The 19,704-nt window shown below is 47.3% G+C and overlaps 1 protein-coding gene across 7 annotated transcripts in view; it reads right to left on the bottom strand.

Moving 5' to 3' along the window:
* The window catches only part of PTK2 (protein tyrosine kinase 2), a 287,679-nt gene that overhangs the window by 54,783 nt on the left and 213,192 nt on the right, over positions 1 to 19,704 (bottom strand). For all 7 annotated transcript variants that reach the window (XM_060243192.1, XM_060243190.1, XM_060243189.1 and 4 more), the window contains 2 exons: positions 14,569 to 14,773; positions 5,972 to 6,083 (listed from right to left, as the gene is read on the bottom strand). In XM_060243192.1, coding sequence (XP_060099175.1) covers positions 5,972 to 6,083; positions 14,569 to 14,773 — 317 coding nt within the window. The remainder of the gene's footprint in view (positions 1 to 5,971; positions 6,084 to 14,568; positions 14,774 to 19,704) is intronic.

The raw sequence follows: 19,704 nt of genomic DNA, 5'->3' as shown, positions 1-19,704 counted from the left end.
AATTTAACATTTAACGCCCTCAAAAAAGGTTGTTGGGACAGTCGCTGTTATTATTCACGCCATTTATTTACTTCTGCAAAAGTTTATATACATCAGCAATCAAGCTATTCAGTCATAGATCACCCAGGTACAGATTGGTCACTTTAAAATTCACTCCGAAAAACACTTGAAACTTTCTCTCCTGGTTTAACCATAATCCCCAACCCTGTTAGAAAAATCCTACAATTTAAGGAAATCTATTGGGTGTTCAGTAGTGCTGGAGGGTTGTTATTCTCTGGTCTTGTGTGTGAGCTAAGTGCCATCAAGTGGATCCTGACTTATGGCAACCTTATGAATTAATGTCCTCCAAGACGTCATAAGAACATAAGAGAAGCCATGTTGGATCAGGCCAATGGCCCATCCAGTCCAACACTCTGTCACATAGTGGTCAAAAAATCCCAAGTACCATTAGGAGGTCCACCAGCGGGGCCAGGACACTAGAAGCCCTCCCACTAGCCCCCCCTCCCCAAGCACCCAGAATACAGAGCATCACTGCCCCAGACAGAAAGTTCCAAATACACTGTGGCTAATAGCCACTGACGGATCACTGCTCTAGATGTTTACCCAGTCCCCTCTTGAACCTTGCTCAGGTCTTGCCAACTAAAGGCTGTGGCTTCCTTGATGGGAGTCCGTCCATCTCCTCTTGGGTCTTCCTCTTTTCCTGCTGCCTTCAACTTTTCCTAGCATTATTGTCTTTGCCTATGAATTACCGTAATAAAACTCCAAAATGTCCTATTGTTAACAACATTGCTTGGGTCTTGCAAACTGAGGGTTGTGATTGAGTCAATCCATCTCACATTGGGTCTTCCTCTTGCCCTCTGGCCTTCAACTTTTCCGGGCATTATTTCTGTGGTATTAATTGTATTTTAAGGTCAAAAGAAGTTTATACAGTGTTCCTTGCCATATTGTTTTCTGAATTTGGATGCTGAGATGTATATATTCAAATTCTGCTGTAGTTCCTCAATTATAGATTTCAAACAGGCATATACCGTATTTTTTGGTCCATAAGATGCTCCGGACCATAGGACGCACCTTCCTCCTGGGGGGCGATCTGCTGCTTCCGCCTTCGATCCCGACACTTCCCCTGCACCTGCCTGCCTGGCTCCAGCTCTGCTTCCAGCAGGCGCTGGGATCACTCCACACTGCCCCCACCGCAAACCCAGCGCTTCGCGAGCACCGGCTGCGGAGGGGGCGGCATGCTTCCTCCGTGCCTGTCTGCCTGGCTCCAGCTCTGACACTTACAGCAAGTGCCAGGATCACTCCCTCCACCCTCCGATCCCAGCGCTTGCTTTAAGCATCAGAGCTGGAGCCAGGCAGACAGGCACAGAGGAAGCACGCCGCCCCCTCCGCAGCCGGCGCTCGTGAAGCACTGGGTTTGCGGTGGGGGCAGCGTGGAGCGATCCCAGCACTTGCTGGAAGCAGAGCTGGAGCCAGGCAGGCAGGCGCGGGGGAAGCGCCGGGATCGGAAGCGGAGGCAGCGGATCCCCCACCCCCCGGAGGAAGGTACGTCCTATCGTCCCTTCGCTCCATAAGACGCACACACTTTTCCTCCCACTTTTTTTTTGGGGGGGGGAAGTGCGTCTTATGGTCTGAGAAATACGGTACATGTTTTTGGTGACAAAATAAACAAGGGGGTGACATGATAGAGGTTTACAACATTATGCATGGGATAGAGAAGGTAGAGAAAGAAGTACCTTTCTCCCTTTCTCACAATACAAGAATTCGTGGGCACTCAATGAAATTGCTGAGCAGTTGGGTTAGAACGGATAAAAGGAAGTACTTCTTCACTCAAAGAGTGATTGACACATGAAATTCCTTGCCACAGAAGGTGGTGGCAGCTACAAGCATTGCCAGCTTGAAGAGGGGATTGGATCAACATATGGAGCAGAGGTCCATCAGTGGCTATTAGCCACAGCTTTTCATTGGAACTCTCTGTCTGGGGCAGTGATGTTCTGTATTCTGGCTGCTTGGGAGGCACAGTGGGAGGCCTTCTAGTGTCCTGGCCCCACTGATGGACCTCCTGATGGCACCTGGGTTTTTTTGACCACTGTGTGACACAGAGTGTTGGACTGGATGGTCCATTGGCCTGATCCAGCATGGCTTTTCTTATGTTCTTTTTTTTTAAAAAAAGACAATTTGTCAAGGAGGTCCAAAGCAAGAAGTGTATCAACATCTCACGACCAATGGTTTCAGAGGAAAAACACAATCAAGGCATTTTTTGCTTATCACCCACACTCTCTTTTTCTCTTGACCCAATCAGAGTGCAGCACCTCAGTCTGCTGGGGCTTGTGGTTAGGAATATGGTTTAAAGGGTCAGCAATGTTTAATGATGACCGAACTCTATATTTGTGTCTGCATTTGCTCTTTGCAATGCCTGTGCTGATTTTAGGCTCCTCTTAGCATGCATCTGACACGATCTGAACTAAAGAGATGTAGAGAGAAATGTGTAGCTAGTGACATATGACTACGCTTAAACAGCACTGAACTGAAAGGGGCTTAAAAAAAAATCTTTCATGCAAGAACACACAAGCAGCAGCCTTATCCTGAATCAGACCATTAATCCAGCAAGGTCAGTATTTACTCAGAACAGCAGTGCCTCTCCAAGGTCTCAGGTGGGGTGGAGTTCTTTCACATCCCCTCCTCCCTGCAAGGCCAGCTTAACAATTAGGCCAACTAGGCGCTGGTCTATGGCCCCCCACATCTTTCGGGGCCCTGGGCCAGCTTTTCCCCCCAGTTCCCCCCTTGCATGCAGCCCTCCCAGCCTGTACACACAGTCAGCAACTGAGCTGCTCTTTGCCAGACTCACCTGCCGTGGCTGCTGCTGATGTCGCGGCCAAGCTTGCCTCTCTCTGCCTCTCCTCCAACAGTTTTGTCAAAAGGGCTTTTGAGAAGGTGCCTGCAGGCTGCAATGGGGGCCACAGGCAGGCGCTCTGACTTGGAGATAATTTGCAAGGGGGCCCCTGAGATTTTGACTGCCTGGGGGCCCCCACAGGGTTTAATCTGGGGCACTGCCTCCCTGATCCTTAACTGGAGATGCCAGACATTGAACGTGAGGGCCTTTATGCTTGTTTGAACTTATGCTGGTATAAAGACCGCAATATGCTAAGAAGAAGAACCTGAGGGCCTTCTGGGTGCAAAGCAGAGGTTTTTCTGCTGAGCCACAGCCTCTCTCATGCTACGAAAACAGATCTGGATGGAGAGGTGACATTCCAATGATTTCTTGTTGACCAACCAGAAAGCTCTTCCTTCCCCAAATGATACCACTGTTGGGAGAGAGTAGTGCATGCACAAACACACAGAGAGACACCAGAAATAGTCAATCTTGGAAGGTGTCTGACAAGTGGAGTTCCTGCTTGTATAACCTAAAGCATGTAAACATACGGAAAGGAATACACACCACAGAAACGGACAAAGAAAAAAATGGTATAATAAAGCAAAAAAAAAAAATTACGGCCCTATTACACACCTGTCTGTGGCGAGGCAAGCTATAGCATAGACATCCTTCAAAGAGAGCCCATCCAAACACAGGGACTCTAGTGTATGGAATATCAGGTTTTATGCCATCTCAAGAATGACCCCCTCCGTTACTTCCCTTAACATGCCATTCAGCCATTCTCAGCCAATTGGTTCTTGGAGCAAGGGCAAGGGCCCCACCCAGAACTGTCTCCTTCTGAACTGTCCCCCTGTGTTCAGACATTGCCTCTGCTCTTGCCCAGCCTTTCCCTGACACGGCTGCAACCCCGCTCCCAGTCTTACCTCTCAGACCCCCCCCCTGTTCCCCCCCAGGCCCCACACTCCAATCCCCAACTCTGCTTCTGCCCCAGGCTTTTATCTTATCTTGCCTATTTACTTAGAGTCAAACTTCTCGATCACCTGGGATGAGCTCCTGAAATCCCACCAACCCTTGTCATATTCCCAAAATGTGGGGCATTTTTTAGAAAGGGCTGGAAGAATCAGAGCTTTTTTTTTTTTTTTTTAGCAGGAACGCACAGGAATGCAGTTCCAGCTGGTGTAGTGGTTAAGTGTGCAGACTCTTACCTGGGAGAACTGGGTTTGATACCCCACTCCTCCACTTGCAGCTGCTGGAATGACCTTGGGTCAGCCATAGCCGCCCTAAGCCTGCTTTGGTGGGAGGGATATAAATCAAATAAAGTAAAGTATAGCTCTCGCAGGAGTTGTCCTTGAAAGGGCAGCTGCTAGGAGAGCCCTCTCAGCCCCACCCACCTCACAGGGGGGGTCTGTTGTGGGGGAATAAGACAAAGGAGATTGTAAGCTGCTCCGAGTCTCTGATTCACAAGGGCAGGGTATGAATCTGCAATTCTTCTTATTCTTCTTGGTGTCAGGGTGTGTGGCCCAAGATGCAAATGAGTTCCTGCTGAGCTTTTTTCCAACAAAAAACCACTGTGCAAAACAATGGTGGTGTCAGGGGGTGTGGCCCAGTATGTGAATTAGTTCCTGATGGGCTTTTTCTACAAAAAAAGTCCTGGGAAGAATGCATGTGTTGTGGTAGGGGTCGAGGGGAAAAGTGTGGTGAGAAGCAGCAGCTAGCAGTGATGCTGAGACTTAGCTTGGCCAGAGACAAAACGAAATCAAAACAGAGAGAAGCAAAAGGTCTCATAAGCAAGCAATGGCTCCAGCAGAAAGCAATGAACTGGTTTCCAAATGACTTGCTATTAAGTCGTAAACAGAACTTTTTATGGCTGTTGAGGGCTCTTGCCAGTCAGATGTTTATGAGAAGGTACAAGACAAAGAGGAAAAAAAACGTTCAAGCCCTCAGGCAAAGTAACATAATGAAAAAGCTGCACTTCCCCACCTTGAGAGGAGGGAATCCAGGGGGAAGAAGAAATGTGGCTACCCTTTTAAGTTCCCAACCCCAAACTACAGCAGCAACCGGATAACAGCCCTTCACAGATACCTGAAATCTCTACAGAGGACCTGTCAAAAACCTTCTTGAGCCTCATCCAAGCAACTAACCAGATGAAAATGCAAGAGGAATTTGAAGCATACAGCTCTTTGTATTAAGGTAGACAATAGGTGAACAGGCATTATTTCACTTACCAGATGTTGGCAGCATCTATGATTAACATAATCTGGATCTTCTTTTCACTAACGCAACCAACGTCAAATTACGCTCCATTGTGCTCAGTAGTTTTAACTTCGAAATTATCACTCTCACACATGCAAAAACTAAGTTAAGCCAGCAGAACCCTCGATGATGAATTTAGAAGCAATGAAAACAGAAAACGGGAAAAGAAACAAAAACAAAACAGTGCATCTTTTTTTTATTTTTGCCACCCTTTTTTAAGGGTTTCCAAAAGTACTTCCACACCACAAGTGAAATAAACACTTGAAAGAAAGATCCAAGCGGGCAGCCGTGTTGGTCCGAAGCAGCTGAACAAAGCAGGAGTCAAGTTGCACCTTTAAGACCAACGAAGTTTTATTCAGAACGTCAGCTTTCGTGTGCTAAAAGCACACTTCTACAGCGTACCTGATCCTCTCATCTGAAGGAGTGTGCTTTTAGCACACGAAGGCATATGTTCTGAATAAAACTTTGTTGGTCTTAAACAGTGATCGTTTTGTAGAAAAACAGGTGGTGGAGCTCATCCAGGGATTGTTATGCAGCTGCACCCTACTATTCAATGGAGAAGGAGGTGGAACTCTCAGGAGGAGGAGGTCGAACTCTCAGAACTGTTCAGGAGCTGCACTCCTGTGAGCTCCCGCTGAATCTGAGGCCTGCCCTTAAAGGTGACCCTTGACTCCTGCTTTGTTCACTTGAAAGAAATGGCAGGCAGAAACTTAAAGTTGTTATTATTTTATAATAATATGCTCTTTAAGGGCATAATGACCTCTAAATTGACAATCCTGTTACACACAGCAAGATGAAATACAGCAGTCATGCTGTTCTGAGAGACAGGCTATGCTGAGAAAGTACCTTGGGAGGAGCCTCATCCGATCCTCCCGAATCCCAGGACACGGTGACTTGTCGCCTCGATTCCATCCTCATCCGCTCTTCCTGCTGCAGCTTCTCTTCCTCCAGTATCGTACTAAGGGGGGAAAGAAATGTTGCGCTGAAGATAAATGGCATTCTGGCTTAGAGTGTAATAGATGCCGTCTTCGAGTCTCCTCCGAGCGCCTTCCCCAAACCAATGGTTCCAGACTGCAGACGAGCAAGGAATGTGCTAGACAAATACGTCTTCTTTTTAAAGACAGCAATAGAGACAGTTAGGGTGTATAAAAACTAAGAATGGGTAGGGGAAGTAAAGGGTTGCGGGGGGGGGGGCGGGGGGGAGGGAATGCCTTTGCAAAAATTAGCAGCTGGGTTTGAAACACAAGACTCTTAAAACAACCCAGACATACGGCAATGAGAGATATACTTAGACAAATCACGGTGATCCCACAGAAAGGCTTTAACAAAGCAACAACAACAAAAAGGAATCCATGTTCGTTTTGATCTAATGGCACCAGCCACAATTATTTTGAAGTAATTAATCAAGCACATACTTGCAAGAAAACATTCATACCCACATGGGAAGGAAGTCTGCCACGTTTCTGAAGAGTTGGAAACGCAGACTGAGATTGGACTTCAGTTCTATCAGCAAGTTTTAAAAAAATCAGAAACTTTGGAACCTGGAACCTAAATTCTCTTACTCCTTAACTCTTAACCTGCAGGCAACTTCCAACCCCCCCCAAATAAAAAAGGCTATTATCTTGGCTTCTACCGTATTAGGGAACAGAATGAGTCTTCCTCCATTAAGACAGTAAGAGAATTAATCCTCGTCACTCATCTACTTACCACCTCTCTGTCACTTGAAATGGTTATCTGGAGTCTCGCTGCCTCCTCTGAAACTCCCTCCCCTTCTTGCTATCTAAATCATGAAACTTGGATATTAGCCATCTCAAAAATACTTGGCATCAGCTTCCTACATTTACCAAGCAGTTACGGAATCCCATGCTACGCGGGTTTTTCAGAGTTCTAAGCTGATTGGATAGTTTTCCACACTGGTCTCAATCAGGAGTTTCTAAAGGCTAATCAAAGTCTGTACCCTCCTTGCCCAGTTCCCACAGTAAACCGCCTGGGATAAGTCATGAATGGCATGAGATCAGTTGTCTTAGTCCATTACTCATTTTAAAAAAAACCCAAATTCCTCCTTGATTGGCTATTCGATTCTATGTCTTTGCTTTGCCAAATAAGAAAATCCTGCAACTTCCACGGGGTGGAGCAGAGAGAAAAATTCAGATAGCAATACATTTAACTCTACCGTTGAAAACACATGGATTTCAAGTGTGTTGTTTGGCAATCTCATTTGATCGCTCACAGTGCAAGTTGGTCTGTTCCATGTATTCCTGGAGCGAAACATCAGGTATAACATGGCTAGAAACACTTCTCCCCTCCTTCATTGGAAGCGGTTCGAAGAGGGCTTCCCTTCTCACCATACTTGCATTTCTTTCATCACACTGCTGCCTTTGTTTTTGTAGATACTGTGGACCAATTCAAAGACCCATGAAGCCTATTTAATAATAATCGCGTGATGTCACGACTCAACCAACTCATGGTGACCCCAATACCATGGGTGTTTCAAGGCAAGGGAGCAACGAAGGTGGTTTTGCCATTGTCTTCCTCCGCATAGCAGTCCTTGTCTTCCTTGGTGGTCTCTCATCCAAGGACTAACCACGGCTGAACCTGCTCAGCTTCTGAGTTGTGATGAGACTGGGCCAGTCAGGTTTCTAAAGCCACGAGCCAAAGGGAGGTCCCTAGCCACACAATCTGCAGTGACCCATCTTTCAAACTGCCCTCAACATTCTTCATCTGTCTGGCTTAGAGATGGCATGTTCCTTTTTCTACAGCTCCCCTTTTAGCTCTCGGCAACCCTCAAAACCACGGCAGTGCTTTTGATTTATAGCAGGGGTGGCCAAACTTGTTCACAACGTAAGAGCCACATAGAATGAACGTCATACGTTTGAGAGCTGCAAGAAATGAACGTCAGATGTTTGAGAGCTGGGAGGGAGGGAAATAGATGGGGAGGAGGAAGTGGAAAGAAAGCAGCTTTAACTTTAAATGTATTCTTCAAGCCACTAGATGGCTTGGTGGGGGCTTCAAGAGCCACACAATATGTGTGAAAGACCGAGCCACAATCTGGCCTTCCCTGATTTATACGCTGTCATCTCATTTCAACTGCACACTGCACAGACCTGCAAAGGCTGGTCTCCATGCACGCAGCAACAACCAACAGATTATTTCTCGAGGTGTATTTTTAAAACGGCGAACAGAACCTTTCGCTCACAAAATACCTGGTGGTGGGTGGATGCCATGGGCACTTCTGGGTGCAGCAGATCGACAGAGGACAGAGGCTAAAGCCAACACAATGCACCATCTCAAGAATCCCTGCCCACAATCAGCTTAATAGGGAACCCTGCATTCTTTGCCACTTGTCCACTCATCCATCTAGGCTCATCGCCACGGTGTCTGACACACGCCCTGCTCATGTTAATTACGTCTAAACAGATGCCGGAGACATCTGTGGTATTTTACTCCTCAAATTCCCCTTATCCCTTTTCTTTCAAACCAAGTAAGACATTTCTATCACATGCCACAAAGAAATGCTAACCGACAACTCCTTGCTTGGACCCTCCGGAACAGACTTGCGGATGTTCCAAGGAGCTGTGATCTCTCTCCAGCTCTAAAACAAGACCAAGTCATGGATGCAGCCTGTCTCCAAGCCATGCCCCCCCCCCAAAAAAGACTAGAAACTGGTCATCATAGGGCAAAAGCCCCCCCTCCCCAGATGATAGGCCAGAGAGGAGAGCAAAGGCTGGAAGCAAACCACTTTGGATGGCTGACACATACCTTGCACATATGAGCTGAGAAGCAAAGATTCAGACATAACAGGCGCTCCTTTTATTGCCCTCACCATCCCCCTCCTGAAAGTGGTCTACTGGCTAAGCTAGCTGCTTGCTAGTTTTCTACCCTTCTATTAAATTCACTGAGATTGGGTTTGCCAACCTCCAGGTGGTGCCTGCAGATCTCTCCAAATTACAAACTGATCTCCAGGTTACAGAGATCAGTTCCCCAGGAGAAAACAGCTGCTTTGGAAGGTGGAGTCTATGGCATTATACCCCGTGGAGACCCCTCCCTCCCCAAACCCCGCCTTCCCCAGGCTCCACCCCCAAACCTCCAGGTATGTCCCAACCAGTGTTCCCTCTAAGCTGAGTTAGTGTGAGCTAGCTCGCAGTTTTTTAGCCTCCAGCTCACACACTTTTGTCTTAGCTCAGGAAAAATGGCCCCAGAGCTAACGAATTTATGACGTAGCTCACAACTTTAATGCCAGTGGCTCACCAAGTAGAATTTTTGCTCACAAGACTCCACAGCTTAGAGGGAATATTGGTCCCAACCCAGAGTCGGCAGTCCGAGTTATGGTGACCATCATACCACAAGCCACCCTGAACCACAAGGAAAGGGGAGGTACAAATAAACAAAAGAAATACCATAATGGCGGGTAAGAGAAAGACAATTTGTACATTTTCAGAGGGGGATCGCATTTCACAAATCAATGGATAAGCACAGGCCTTGAATTCAGCAGGAGCTCATAGGAGCACAGCTCCTGAACCTTTCTGATGGTTCCCCACCTACCTTGTCCATTGAATAGTAGGTGCAGCTGCATAACAATCCCTGGATTAGGAGAGCAGCCAGCCAGACACCAGGGGCTTTGCTATGCCCCCAGCAGCTCTCATTAACCCCTGGAGAAGCCCATGCCACCCTTTCTTCACTTCTTATGTGATTTTGGGCAGCAGGTGGCTTGCTGGCCTTTTGACTGGGGAGGCGGCGGCCAAAGAGAGCCCCAGGTGAGCAAGGCCTGCTTGGGCTGGCTGGATCTCTAGCCAGCCCAAGCAGGCCTCATTTGACTGGGGCTCTTCTTTCTTGTGTAGGGTTGCTTTTGGCTGGAGGGGTGGTGGTGGCATATGCTAATGAGTTATGCTAATGAGCTCCACCACCTATTTTTCTACAAAATGACCCCTTGATAAGCACAGCCATGGCACTGAAATCAGGTTCCTGGGCTGAACTCTAACATGGATGAAGACTTATCAGAATCAGATTCTTGAATAGAAGCAAACCTTTAAAAACAGAGGCACTGGGCAACCTCCTCCCTCCGGTCCCAATCACCCTGATCAGATGAAATGGAGCCAATCCTTGGACACATTTGTCTTTGGGCAGACAAAGAAGAGAGCACGAAGTGGAAATTTTCTCCCAGAAGCTTTAACTGGCTCAAAGCAAAGAGATTAAAAATAACTAATAAAACTGCCTTTGTTTGGCCATCGGGAGGGTCAGCCCATAGATGGGAACACTGGAATGTCCAGAGATATTTTTGACCATCCCTCTGTGCAGCTGCTCTGGTGCACTCTTAGCATTTTAAGCTAGAACTTGCAGGAGGTCAGGAAAAGTCAGACCAAGCTGTATTTTTCCCAAACTTGAACGTTATTTGTAGCAGAGCGCAGTTAAAGGAAGCGTGTCTTATCACGCAGCCTGTCTCTGACAGCTCTGCAAAGCAGCTTGGAGGTATTTGATTTGTTTCCTCAGAAAAGCTGAGACATTTGACTCGGGAGTAGGCATCAGAATGCGTTTTCAGCAAAATACCATTATCCTAACCACAGTTACCATCGCTCAGGCATTTCCTGCCCTGAGATGGAATTGCATTTCGCTATACTTCTGAATAAACCACAGTTACTTTGACTGAAAACTGGACGTCCTTCAAGCTCGCATGAACACAGGATTTAATACAAAGCAGGGAATCCCAAGTCTGCATTCCTGCTTTAGGCACAAGATCGCTAAATGGCTTTGGGAACATCATTCCATGTACAACTTAGTCCCTTGCTGTGTATATAAAGCAATTCCGGCATCTGACTTCAAATCCCCACTCTAAGACGTAAGCTTGCTGGGTGACGTTGGGCCAGCCATGCGTTCCCAGCCTACCCTGCTTTGCAGCGTTGTAGTGCAGATAAAATGGAGAAGAAGAGAATGTTGTAAAAGTTGCTTTGGGTCCCCATTGAGGAGAAAGCTGGGATATAAAGGGGGGGGGGAGAAATCCACCAAATGGGATTTAGAAGGAAGAAGAAGAAGACTGTAGATTTATACCCTGGCCCTTCTCTCTGAATCAGAGTCTCAGAGCGGCTTAAAATCTCTCATATCTTCTCCCCCCACAACAGACGCCCTGTGAGGTGAATGAGACTGAGAGGGCTCTCACAGCAGCTGCCCTTTCAAGAACAACTCCTGCGATAGCTATGGCTAAGCCAAGACCATTCCAGCAGCTGTAAGTGGAGGAGTGGGGAATCAAACCCAGTTCTCACAGATAAGAGTCCGACACCAAGGACCTGCTACACCAGGGGTGGCCAAACTTGCTTAACATAAGAGCCACATAGAATAAACATCATATGTTTGAGAGCTACAGGACACGAATGTCAGACGTTTGAGAGCCACAAGGGAGGGAGGGAGCAGAAGTGGAAAGAAAGCAACTTTCAATACATTCGCCAAACCACCAGCTGGCTTGGCATGGAGAGGTGTTTTAAAGAGAGAAATGCCTTCTCTGAGCCAGCCAGTGGGGCTGTGGGGGCTTCAAGAGTCACATGTGGCTACACCAATGGATGAAGAAATCACAGTCCATTCACATCTGCCTAACTGCAAAAATCAACTCTGCAGCTCAATAAAAAAAAAATCAGACACATTAAGGTGAAGTATTATTCATGTTCCACTGAGGAATTAAAGAACGGGCTAGAACAAGCACTGAAGGACAGGCTAGAGGTAAAGCGCTTTAGAAGGCCTTCAAACAAAACGTCTTAGAGAAAGCCCCCTAGATTGGGCTATCATCCACCATGCATCGGAATTATTTAGTTAAATGCTGCAGAACTGTTGAAAGATGGGGCAAATACTCTGTGATCTCCTTTTCCTTTAAAATTCTTTAGTTCCTAAAACCAATACTAGATCAACAGACAGGGAAGATATGAAAAGCATAGGAGGGCTACACATGTGTCACAATTCACACACGAGACAGTTTCCCTTAGTACAAAATACACCAGTCTAACCCACCCACCCCGTCCTCCTAGGCACGGCTGGCTTGTATTGGGATCGCCAACACATCAAAGGTACAGAAGTGGCTCCTTGCCCACATGACGTTGCTGTCAACACTTATGACAAAGTGGTAACTTATGACACTTATGACAAAGTGGTAACTTTCCTTACTAAGTACCACAATATTAGCCACCCTGGTTGCTATGCGGTGGAAAGCTGGGGTAGAAATATTGTAAATAAATAATACATAATTTACACACACACACCAGCAGTGTGAGACAATTCTTTCCTCTGGGAAAGTACCCATAAAAATGGATAAAACAGTGCAACAGAAGACACACAAACAAACAAACAAGACCTTCTCAACAATGGGAAAAGACCAGATTGGGTCAGCAGAAGAGAATTCTCACTTTTTCCTAACTAAAAGGGCTCTGGCACAGGCTCTGTGCAGTTCAAATGAGGCCAAGAGATCTTGGTACAAGGGGGGAAAGCACACCTGGTGCAAGAAAGGGTTAGGCACGGGGTTAGGATCCTGCAGATATAGTCTTCCAACACGCCAAATTAGGATGTGATTTAAAAAACAAACAAACAAACCAACTTCTGCACCTGCAGGGAGTGCTTTCAGTGTTTTGTTTTATTAAAACCAGCTAGAGAACACCATCAGTGAGAATTTCAAAACTCGTCCGCACGCTGTTTTTAAAAGGGGTCGAGTGCATCTCCAGCATCTTTCACGCAAGTGCTTCGAGTTCCGGAACGCAAAGGCAGGTAGAGTCTACAAGTCTAAGTTCAACTGTGGGGGGATGTCTGTCTCCCCCCTCCCAATATTATAACAACTAGTCATTCTGTGAGAACAAAACAAACAGTCTGTCTGAAAACGTGCTAAACAAAACAAAGAAAATGGATAACCAAAGTTAAATGCTTGGTTCAGGAAAAGCGTGTGGTGGCAATGCAGCAGACCCCAATAACCAGGCCTTGAAATCAGCAAGAGCTCACAGGAGCACAGCTCCTGAACCTTTCTGATGGTTCCCCCACCTCCTCTCCATCTACCTTGTCTACTGAACAGTAGGTGCAACTGCATAACAATCCCTGGATTAGGACAGCAGGCAACCAGTCAGCCGCAAGGGGCTTTGCCACACCCCCAGCAGCCCTCATTAATCCCTGGAGAAGCCCGTGCCACCCTTTCTCCACTTCTTATGTGATTTTGGGTGGCGGGTGGCTCGCTGGCCTTTTGACTGTTGGGGGTGGCCAAGGAAAGCCCCAGGTGAGTGAGGCCTGCTTGGGCTGGCTGGATCTCTAGCCAGCCCAAGCAGGCCTTGCTCGCCTGGGGCTTTCCTTTCTTGCATCAGGTTACTTTTGGCTCATGGAGGGGCATTTGCTAATGTTATGCTAATGAGCTCCACCACCTATTTTTCTACAAAATGACCCCTGCCAATAACCCGTAATATACCAACGAGAAGCAGAAATGTAACTTTGGAGAGATGGTCCGAGGTCCACGCTCTGAAATCTACAGTTAATAAGACATCTTAAGCAGCAACTATGGCCAACCAGAACAGACCATTTTAAGCAAAACAAACCAGATTCGATTGTGTTCATCAGTCACATTTACTTGCATTAGATGTTACTAACTCCCAACATTTTATGGCTTTAGTTAATGCTGGGGTAATCAGCAAAATAAAATCTGGTTTGCAAAAGAATGTTGTCCCTCCACACCAACAAGAACCAGGGGGAGACACACAATCCATCTCAGTTCAGTATACTTCCATAAAATAGCGGTCACCAGCAGTGTTTCCTCTAAGCTGAGTTAGCATGAGCTAGCTCACAGATTTTTAGCCTCCAGCTCACACAGTTAGCTCAGGAAAATTGACTCCAGAGCGCAATAATTGATGCAGTAGCTCACAACTTTAATGCAAGTAGCTCACAAAACAGAATTTTTACTCACAAGACTCTGCAGCTTAGAGGTAACACTGGTCACCAACCTTTTTGAGCCTGTGGGCATCTTTGGAATGCTGACACAGGATGGTGGGCGCAACTGCAAAATGGCTGCCGCAGGAGGCAGTGCCAACGACAAAATGTCATAGGAGGCAGGTTATTGGCAGGGGTCATTTTGTTGAAAAACAGGTAGTGGAGCTCATTAGCATAACATACAGAGGAATCCCAAGTGCAGCAGAGAAGAGGGGTAGTTAAAAATACACTGGGAATGAGGGAGAATAAAACACATACTGTGGTAGCAGCTGCCGCTTGAAACAATATTGTTTTAATCTGCGTAGCCAATCAGTTCTTCAACGGCAAAAAGCCTATCTGGCAAAAGACCCGCCTGACCCCGCACCAACTTTCTAAAAAAACACTCGATGAGTACCCAGATAGGAGTTGGTGGGCACAATGACACTCACGGGCACCACACTGGAGACTCCTGCCACAGAATGTTAAAACTGTGCCATTTGAGGCCAGCAGAAAAGGAAAGAGATTCTTACTTGAGCTGAGCTTTAAGTTCTGTAAATCTTGGCCTCCTGCTGGGGTCGTAGGCCCAACATTTGGTCATAAGGCTGTACAAAGTAGGGGGGCAGTTGGGGGGCATCGGTAGCCGCTCGCCATTCTCGATGCGCCCAATCACGTCGTTGTTCTTCACACCCTGGAAAGGCTTGATGCCGTGCATCAGAATCTCCCACATACACACACCTACAAAACAAACAGAAGTGAAAATGAAACTATAATCAGCAAGTGGACAACCTGGAACTCAGCTTTTTTTTTTTGGGGGGGGGGGGACCAGCCAGTTTAAATATTGAGACGGTAAGGTTCTGCAAAGAAATGTTCACTCAGATCTATAGGTAATGGGGTGACTGAGTTGTCAAACAATGGGTACATAAGAACGTAAGAGAAGCCAGGTTGGATCAGGCCAATGGCCCATCCAGTCCAACACTCTGTGTCACATAAGAACGTAAGAGAAGCCATGTTGGATCAGGCCAATGGTCCATCCAGTCCAACACTCGGTGTCACATAAGAACATAAGAGAAGCCAGGTTGGATCAGGCCAATGGCCCATCCAGTCCAACACTCTGTGTCACATAAGAACGTAAGAGAAGCCATGTTGGATCAGGCCAATGGTCCATCCAGTCCAACACTCTGTGTCACATAAGAACGTAAGAGAAGCCAGGTTGGATCAGGCCAATGGCCTATCCAGTCCAACACTCTGTGTCACATAAGAACGTAAGAGAAGCCATGTTGGATCAGGCCAATGGTCCATCCAGTCCAACACTTTGTGTCACACAGTGGCAAAAAACCCCCCCAGGTGCCATCAGGAGGTCCATCAGTGGGGCCAGGACACTAGAAGCCCTCACACTGTTGCCCCTCCCAAGCACCCAGAATAAAGAGCATCACTGCCCCAGACAGAGAGTTCCAACAACACACTGTGGCTAATACAGGTGGGCATCGTCAGGGAGGAAATGTGCAAGCGCTTAGCAAACAGAGTTGAAACTTTGCTCAAAAGTGCAACTTCTCTCCCCTACCCATCAGTCATTTCAAACAATGATTATTTTCTGTGGTCTTTACACCCCAAGGAAGATGTGGTGTGGAATGTATCATCAAATCACAGTAGACTTATGGCAACCACGTAGGGTTTTTAAGGCAAAGAGACATTCAGAGGTGGTTTGTGTCCTTGCTTGCCTCTGCGTAGTGACCCTGGATTTCCTTGCTGGTCTCCCATCCAAACACTAACCAGGGCTGACCCTGCTTAGTTTTTGGATCTGACGAGAATGGAGTAGCCTAGGCCACCCATGTCATTGAAGACTGCTGGAAACATAGATAAATACAGCTCTGGTTGGCTCAGCTATGGTTTTCCTGGCATTTGAACACAGAATGACAGGCACAGGGTTGGATCCTGCAGATACATTCTGCTAGCAACGACGAGTCCCCTTGGTGTAGCGTGCTCTTTAGATTTTGTCTCAGTGGATAGGTCCTGCTCAGGGCTTTTTTTGTAGAAGAAGCGCAGCAGGAACTCATTTGCCTATCAGGCCACACCCCATGACCACCATTGAGAGAGGCAGTTTGGTGTAGTGGTTAAGTGCGTGGACTCTTATCTGGCAGAACCGGGTTTGATTCCCCACTCCTCCACTTGCACCTCCTAGCATGGCCTTGGGTCAGCCATAGCTCTGGCAGAGGTTGTCCTTGAAAGGGCAGCTGCTGTGAGAGCCCTCTCAGCCCCACCCACCTCACAGGGTGTCTGTTGTGGGTGGGGGGGGGGTGGAGATAAAAGAGATTGTGAGCTGCTCTGGGACTCTTGAGTGGAGGGCGGGATATAAATCCAATGTCTTCTTCATTGTTTCACACAGGGCTTTTTTTTGTAGAAAAAGCCCAGCAGGAACTCATTTGCATACACACCCCTGATGCCAAGCCAGCTGGAGCTGCATTCCTGCTTTAAAAAAAAAAAAAAAAAGCCCTGGACCTGCTACTCTGGTCGGTTTTGAATGCCGGCTAATTGAAGTTTTCTTGGCCACACCTGTAGAGAACGTCCTCTGAGGAACCTGCTTCCTGAAGGAGGCTCCTTCCCTAAAAAGGTTGACATCCAGCCTAAACAGATTCTCACTTGGCCAGAAGGGCTTACTGGATGACCTTGAGCAATTCATTTGCACAAACTGTGAGACTAATATATGGAATAACCTTAGATATTCTACTCTGAAGTTCTATGAAGAGGGCCTGATACAACCCCCACCCCCACCCCACACACACACACTTAGGTCCTCATTACAAAGCAAATAAATATTATAAACAATTCCCCCCAATAATGTAACTGATCCCAACAGTACTTTCCCCTTCTCTAAGTTGTCCCTGCACAAGCTAGACTAGAAATACACTAGTTTGGTGCAGACTCTTATCTGGGAGAACTAGGTTTGATTCCCCACTTTTCCACATGCCCCTGCTGATGTGACCTTGGGTCACAAGTTCTCTTCAAAGCTTTTCTGCTCAAGAACAGTTTCTGTCAGAGCTCTCTCAGCCCCACCTACCTCACAGCAAGGTGTCTGTTGTGGGGAGGGGATGGGAAAGGAGATTGTAAGCTGCTCTGAGACTCCTTTGGATAGTGTAGGGCAGGGTATAAATCCAATATCCTCTTCTTCTTCGACTTGTAAACACTATCAGAGGGCACATAATTATCATGGGGGAAACCGAGATGATGACGATGATACTGGATTTATATCCCGCACTCCACCCTGAATCTCAGAGCGGCCCACAATCTCCTTTATCTTCCTCCCCCACAACAGACACTTTGTGAGGTGGGTGGGGATGAGAGGGCTCTCACAGCAGCTGCCCTTTCAAGGACAACCTCTGCCAGAGCTATGGCTGACCCAAGGCCATTCCAGCAGCTGCAAGTGGAGGAGTGGGGAATCAAACCCGGTTCTCCCAGATAAGAGTTTGCACACTAAACTACTACACCAAACTGGCTCTCCACACCCCCCATCAAGACTGCCCACTGACTGTGGTTGAGGGGTCTGTTACTTAACCAATAAAACACAAAATATAAATTCCTCAGTATTTTGGTAAAGACTGAGAGACATGAGAGGCAACTCTATTTAAAAGCCTACGCTGTTCAGCAAACACTGGCTTCCACACAGGCTTTTCCATTCCCTGCTGCAATGCCACAGTGGAACCCATGTCATCTCGAAACAGTAAATGGTGCCTTGAACATTCAGCCCTGCCTACTAAAAATTCACCCACACTGAACCATGGCAAGAGCTGTAGCTGCCCCGCTGATAAGGAAGCGAGTGCTAGCTGCCCTTGGGTTTTGCTCGTTTTCACTGGCTTGTTCTTACTTGCAGACAATTCTTGACTGCATTTCTGTCTGAGGTTTAGTTTCAACAAAGAAATAAAAGGCGAAGCAAGGAACAAAGTAGTTTCAATCGAAACTATGCTGATTTTAGTAATAAAAAAAAAACCAAAAAAAAAATCCCTGCCCAGAGGGCTGGCATTATCTAGGGTTTCCTCCCACACTACATTCCCTATCCTCAGGTAGAAAGAACATTTTTGAAGACAATGCACACCCTGGGCAGTGTGAAGTAATTGTTACTGACTCTCAAGGAGCTCTAGCTGCTTTCATGTTGCACTTTCTGACGCACAGTGAAGCTGAAACCATCCTTCCCATGCTTTGTGACTTCCAAACGCTTCAACAAAATCCTTCCTTCTCACCTTATTGTTCAGAAACACATGCAAATAGAATAGGGGGAGGGACGGTGGCTCAGTGGTAGAGCATCTGCTTGGTAAGCAGAAGGTCCCAGGTTCAATCCCTGGCATCTCCCAACTAAAAAGGGTCCAGGCAGGTAGGCATGAAAAACCTCAGCTTGAGACCCTGGAGAGCCGCTGCCAGTCTGAGTAGACAATACTGACTTTGATGGACCAAGGGTCTGATTCAGTATAAGGCAGCTTCATATGTCCATAGAACAGGGGTGGCCAAACTGTGGCTCGGGAGCCACATGTGGTTCTTTCTGTGTGGCTCTCGAAGCCCCCACCACAATGTTGGCTGGCTTGGAGAAGGCACTGAAAGTTAAAGTTGTTTACTTTCCACCTCTCCCTCCCCCCATCAGTTTGCCTGCCTGCCTTCTTAGCTACCTACCTACATCCGACATTCATGTCTTGCAGCTCTCAAACATTCTATGTGCCTCTTACGTTAAGCAAGTTTGGCCACCACTCCTCTCCACTGTACGCCCAACAACTTGTGATCTGGATCCATGCCCCTCCTGGCTAATTAAAGCTTGCCAGAGGGAGCTTAGATGTCCTATACGGGACACTGTAAATAGATCCCTCTGGAAAGGGCTTTTTCCAACGCCGCTTAAAGAGGCTGTGGTCTGCCCTCTCCTGAAAAAAGCTACATCAGATCCGGCCGAATTGGCACATTATCGGCCGGTCTTGAATTTACCCTTTTTGGGTAAAATTATTGAGAGGGCAGTAGCGTTACAGTTACAGAATTTTCTAGACAACGCTTCCGTTCTAGATCCCCACCAGTTCGGCTTTCGCCCAGGTCATGGGACAGAGACAGTGCTGGTGGCCCTGGTGGATGACCTCCAGTGGCATCTGGATTGAGGCGGCTCGGCGGTACTGATGTTGTTAGACCTATCGGCTGCATTCGATACGGTCGACCATCAGTCTCGCCAATGCGGGGATCCAGGGATTGGCTTTGCAATGGCTTTCCTCTTTCCTTGATGGTTGGGGACAAAGGGCGGCGATTGGGGGTGAACTGTCCCGGAGGCACCCGCTTAATTGTGGGGTGCCACGGGAGGCGGTGCTCTCCCCGATGTTACTCAACATCTATATGCACCCCCTTGCCCAGAGGTATGGGTTGGGTTGTCACCAATATGCTGATGACACCCAACTCTATCTACTGATGGACGGCTGGCCTGACTGTGTCCCAAAAAACCTGGCGCTGCAAGCTGTGGCAGGTTGGCTCAGGCTGAGTAGGTTGAAGTTGAATCCAGCAAAGACAGAGGTCCTTTGCCTGAGTCACGACAGTCTGGGCAGGGAAATCCCCCTACCAGAATTTGACAGTGCGCCATATGGCGCACAAGGTCAAGAGCTTGGGGGTGCTGCTGGAGCCTGCCCTGTCAATGGAGGCCAAGATAGCAGCCA

Source organism: Heteronotia binoei, chromosome 7, assembly GCF_032191835.1.
Source record: "Heteronotia binoei isolate CCM8104 ecotype False Entrance Well chromosome 7, APGP_CSIRO_Hbin_v1, whole genome shotgun sequence".
NCBI lineage: Eukaryota > Metazoa > Chordata > Lepidosauria > Squamata > Gekkonidae > Heteronotia > Heteronotia binoei.
The sequence above is the reverse complement of the archived record's forward strand: the minus strand, read 5'-3'. Positions and strand labels throughout refer to the sequence as shown.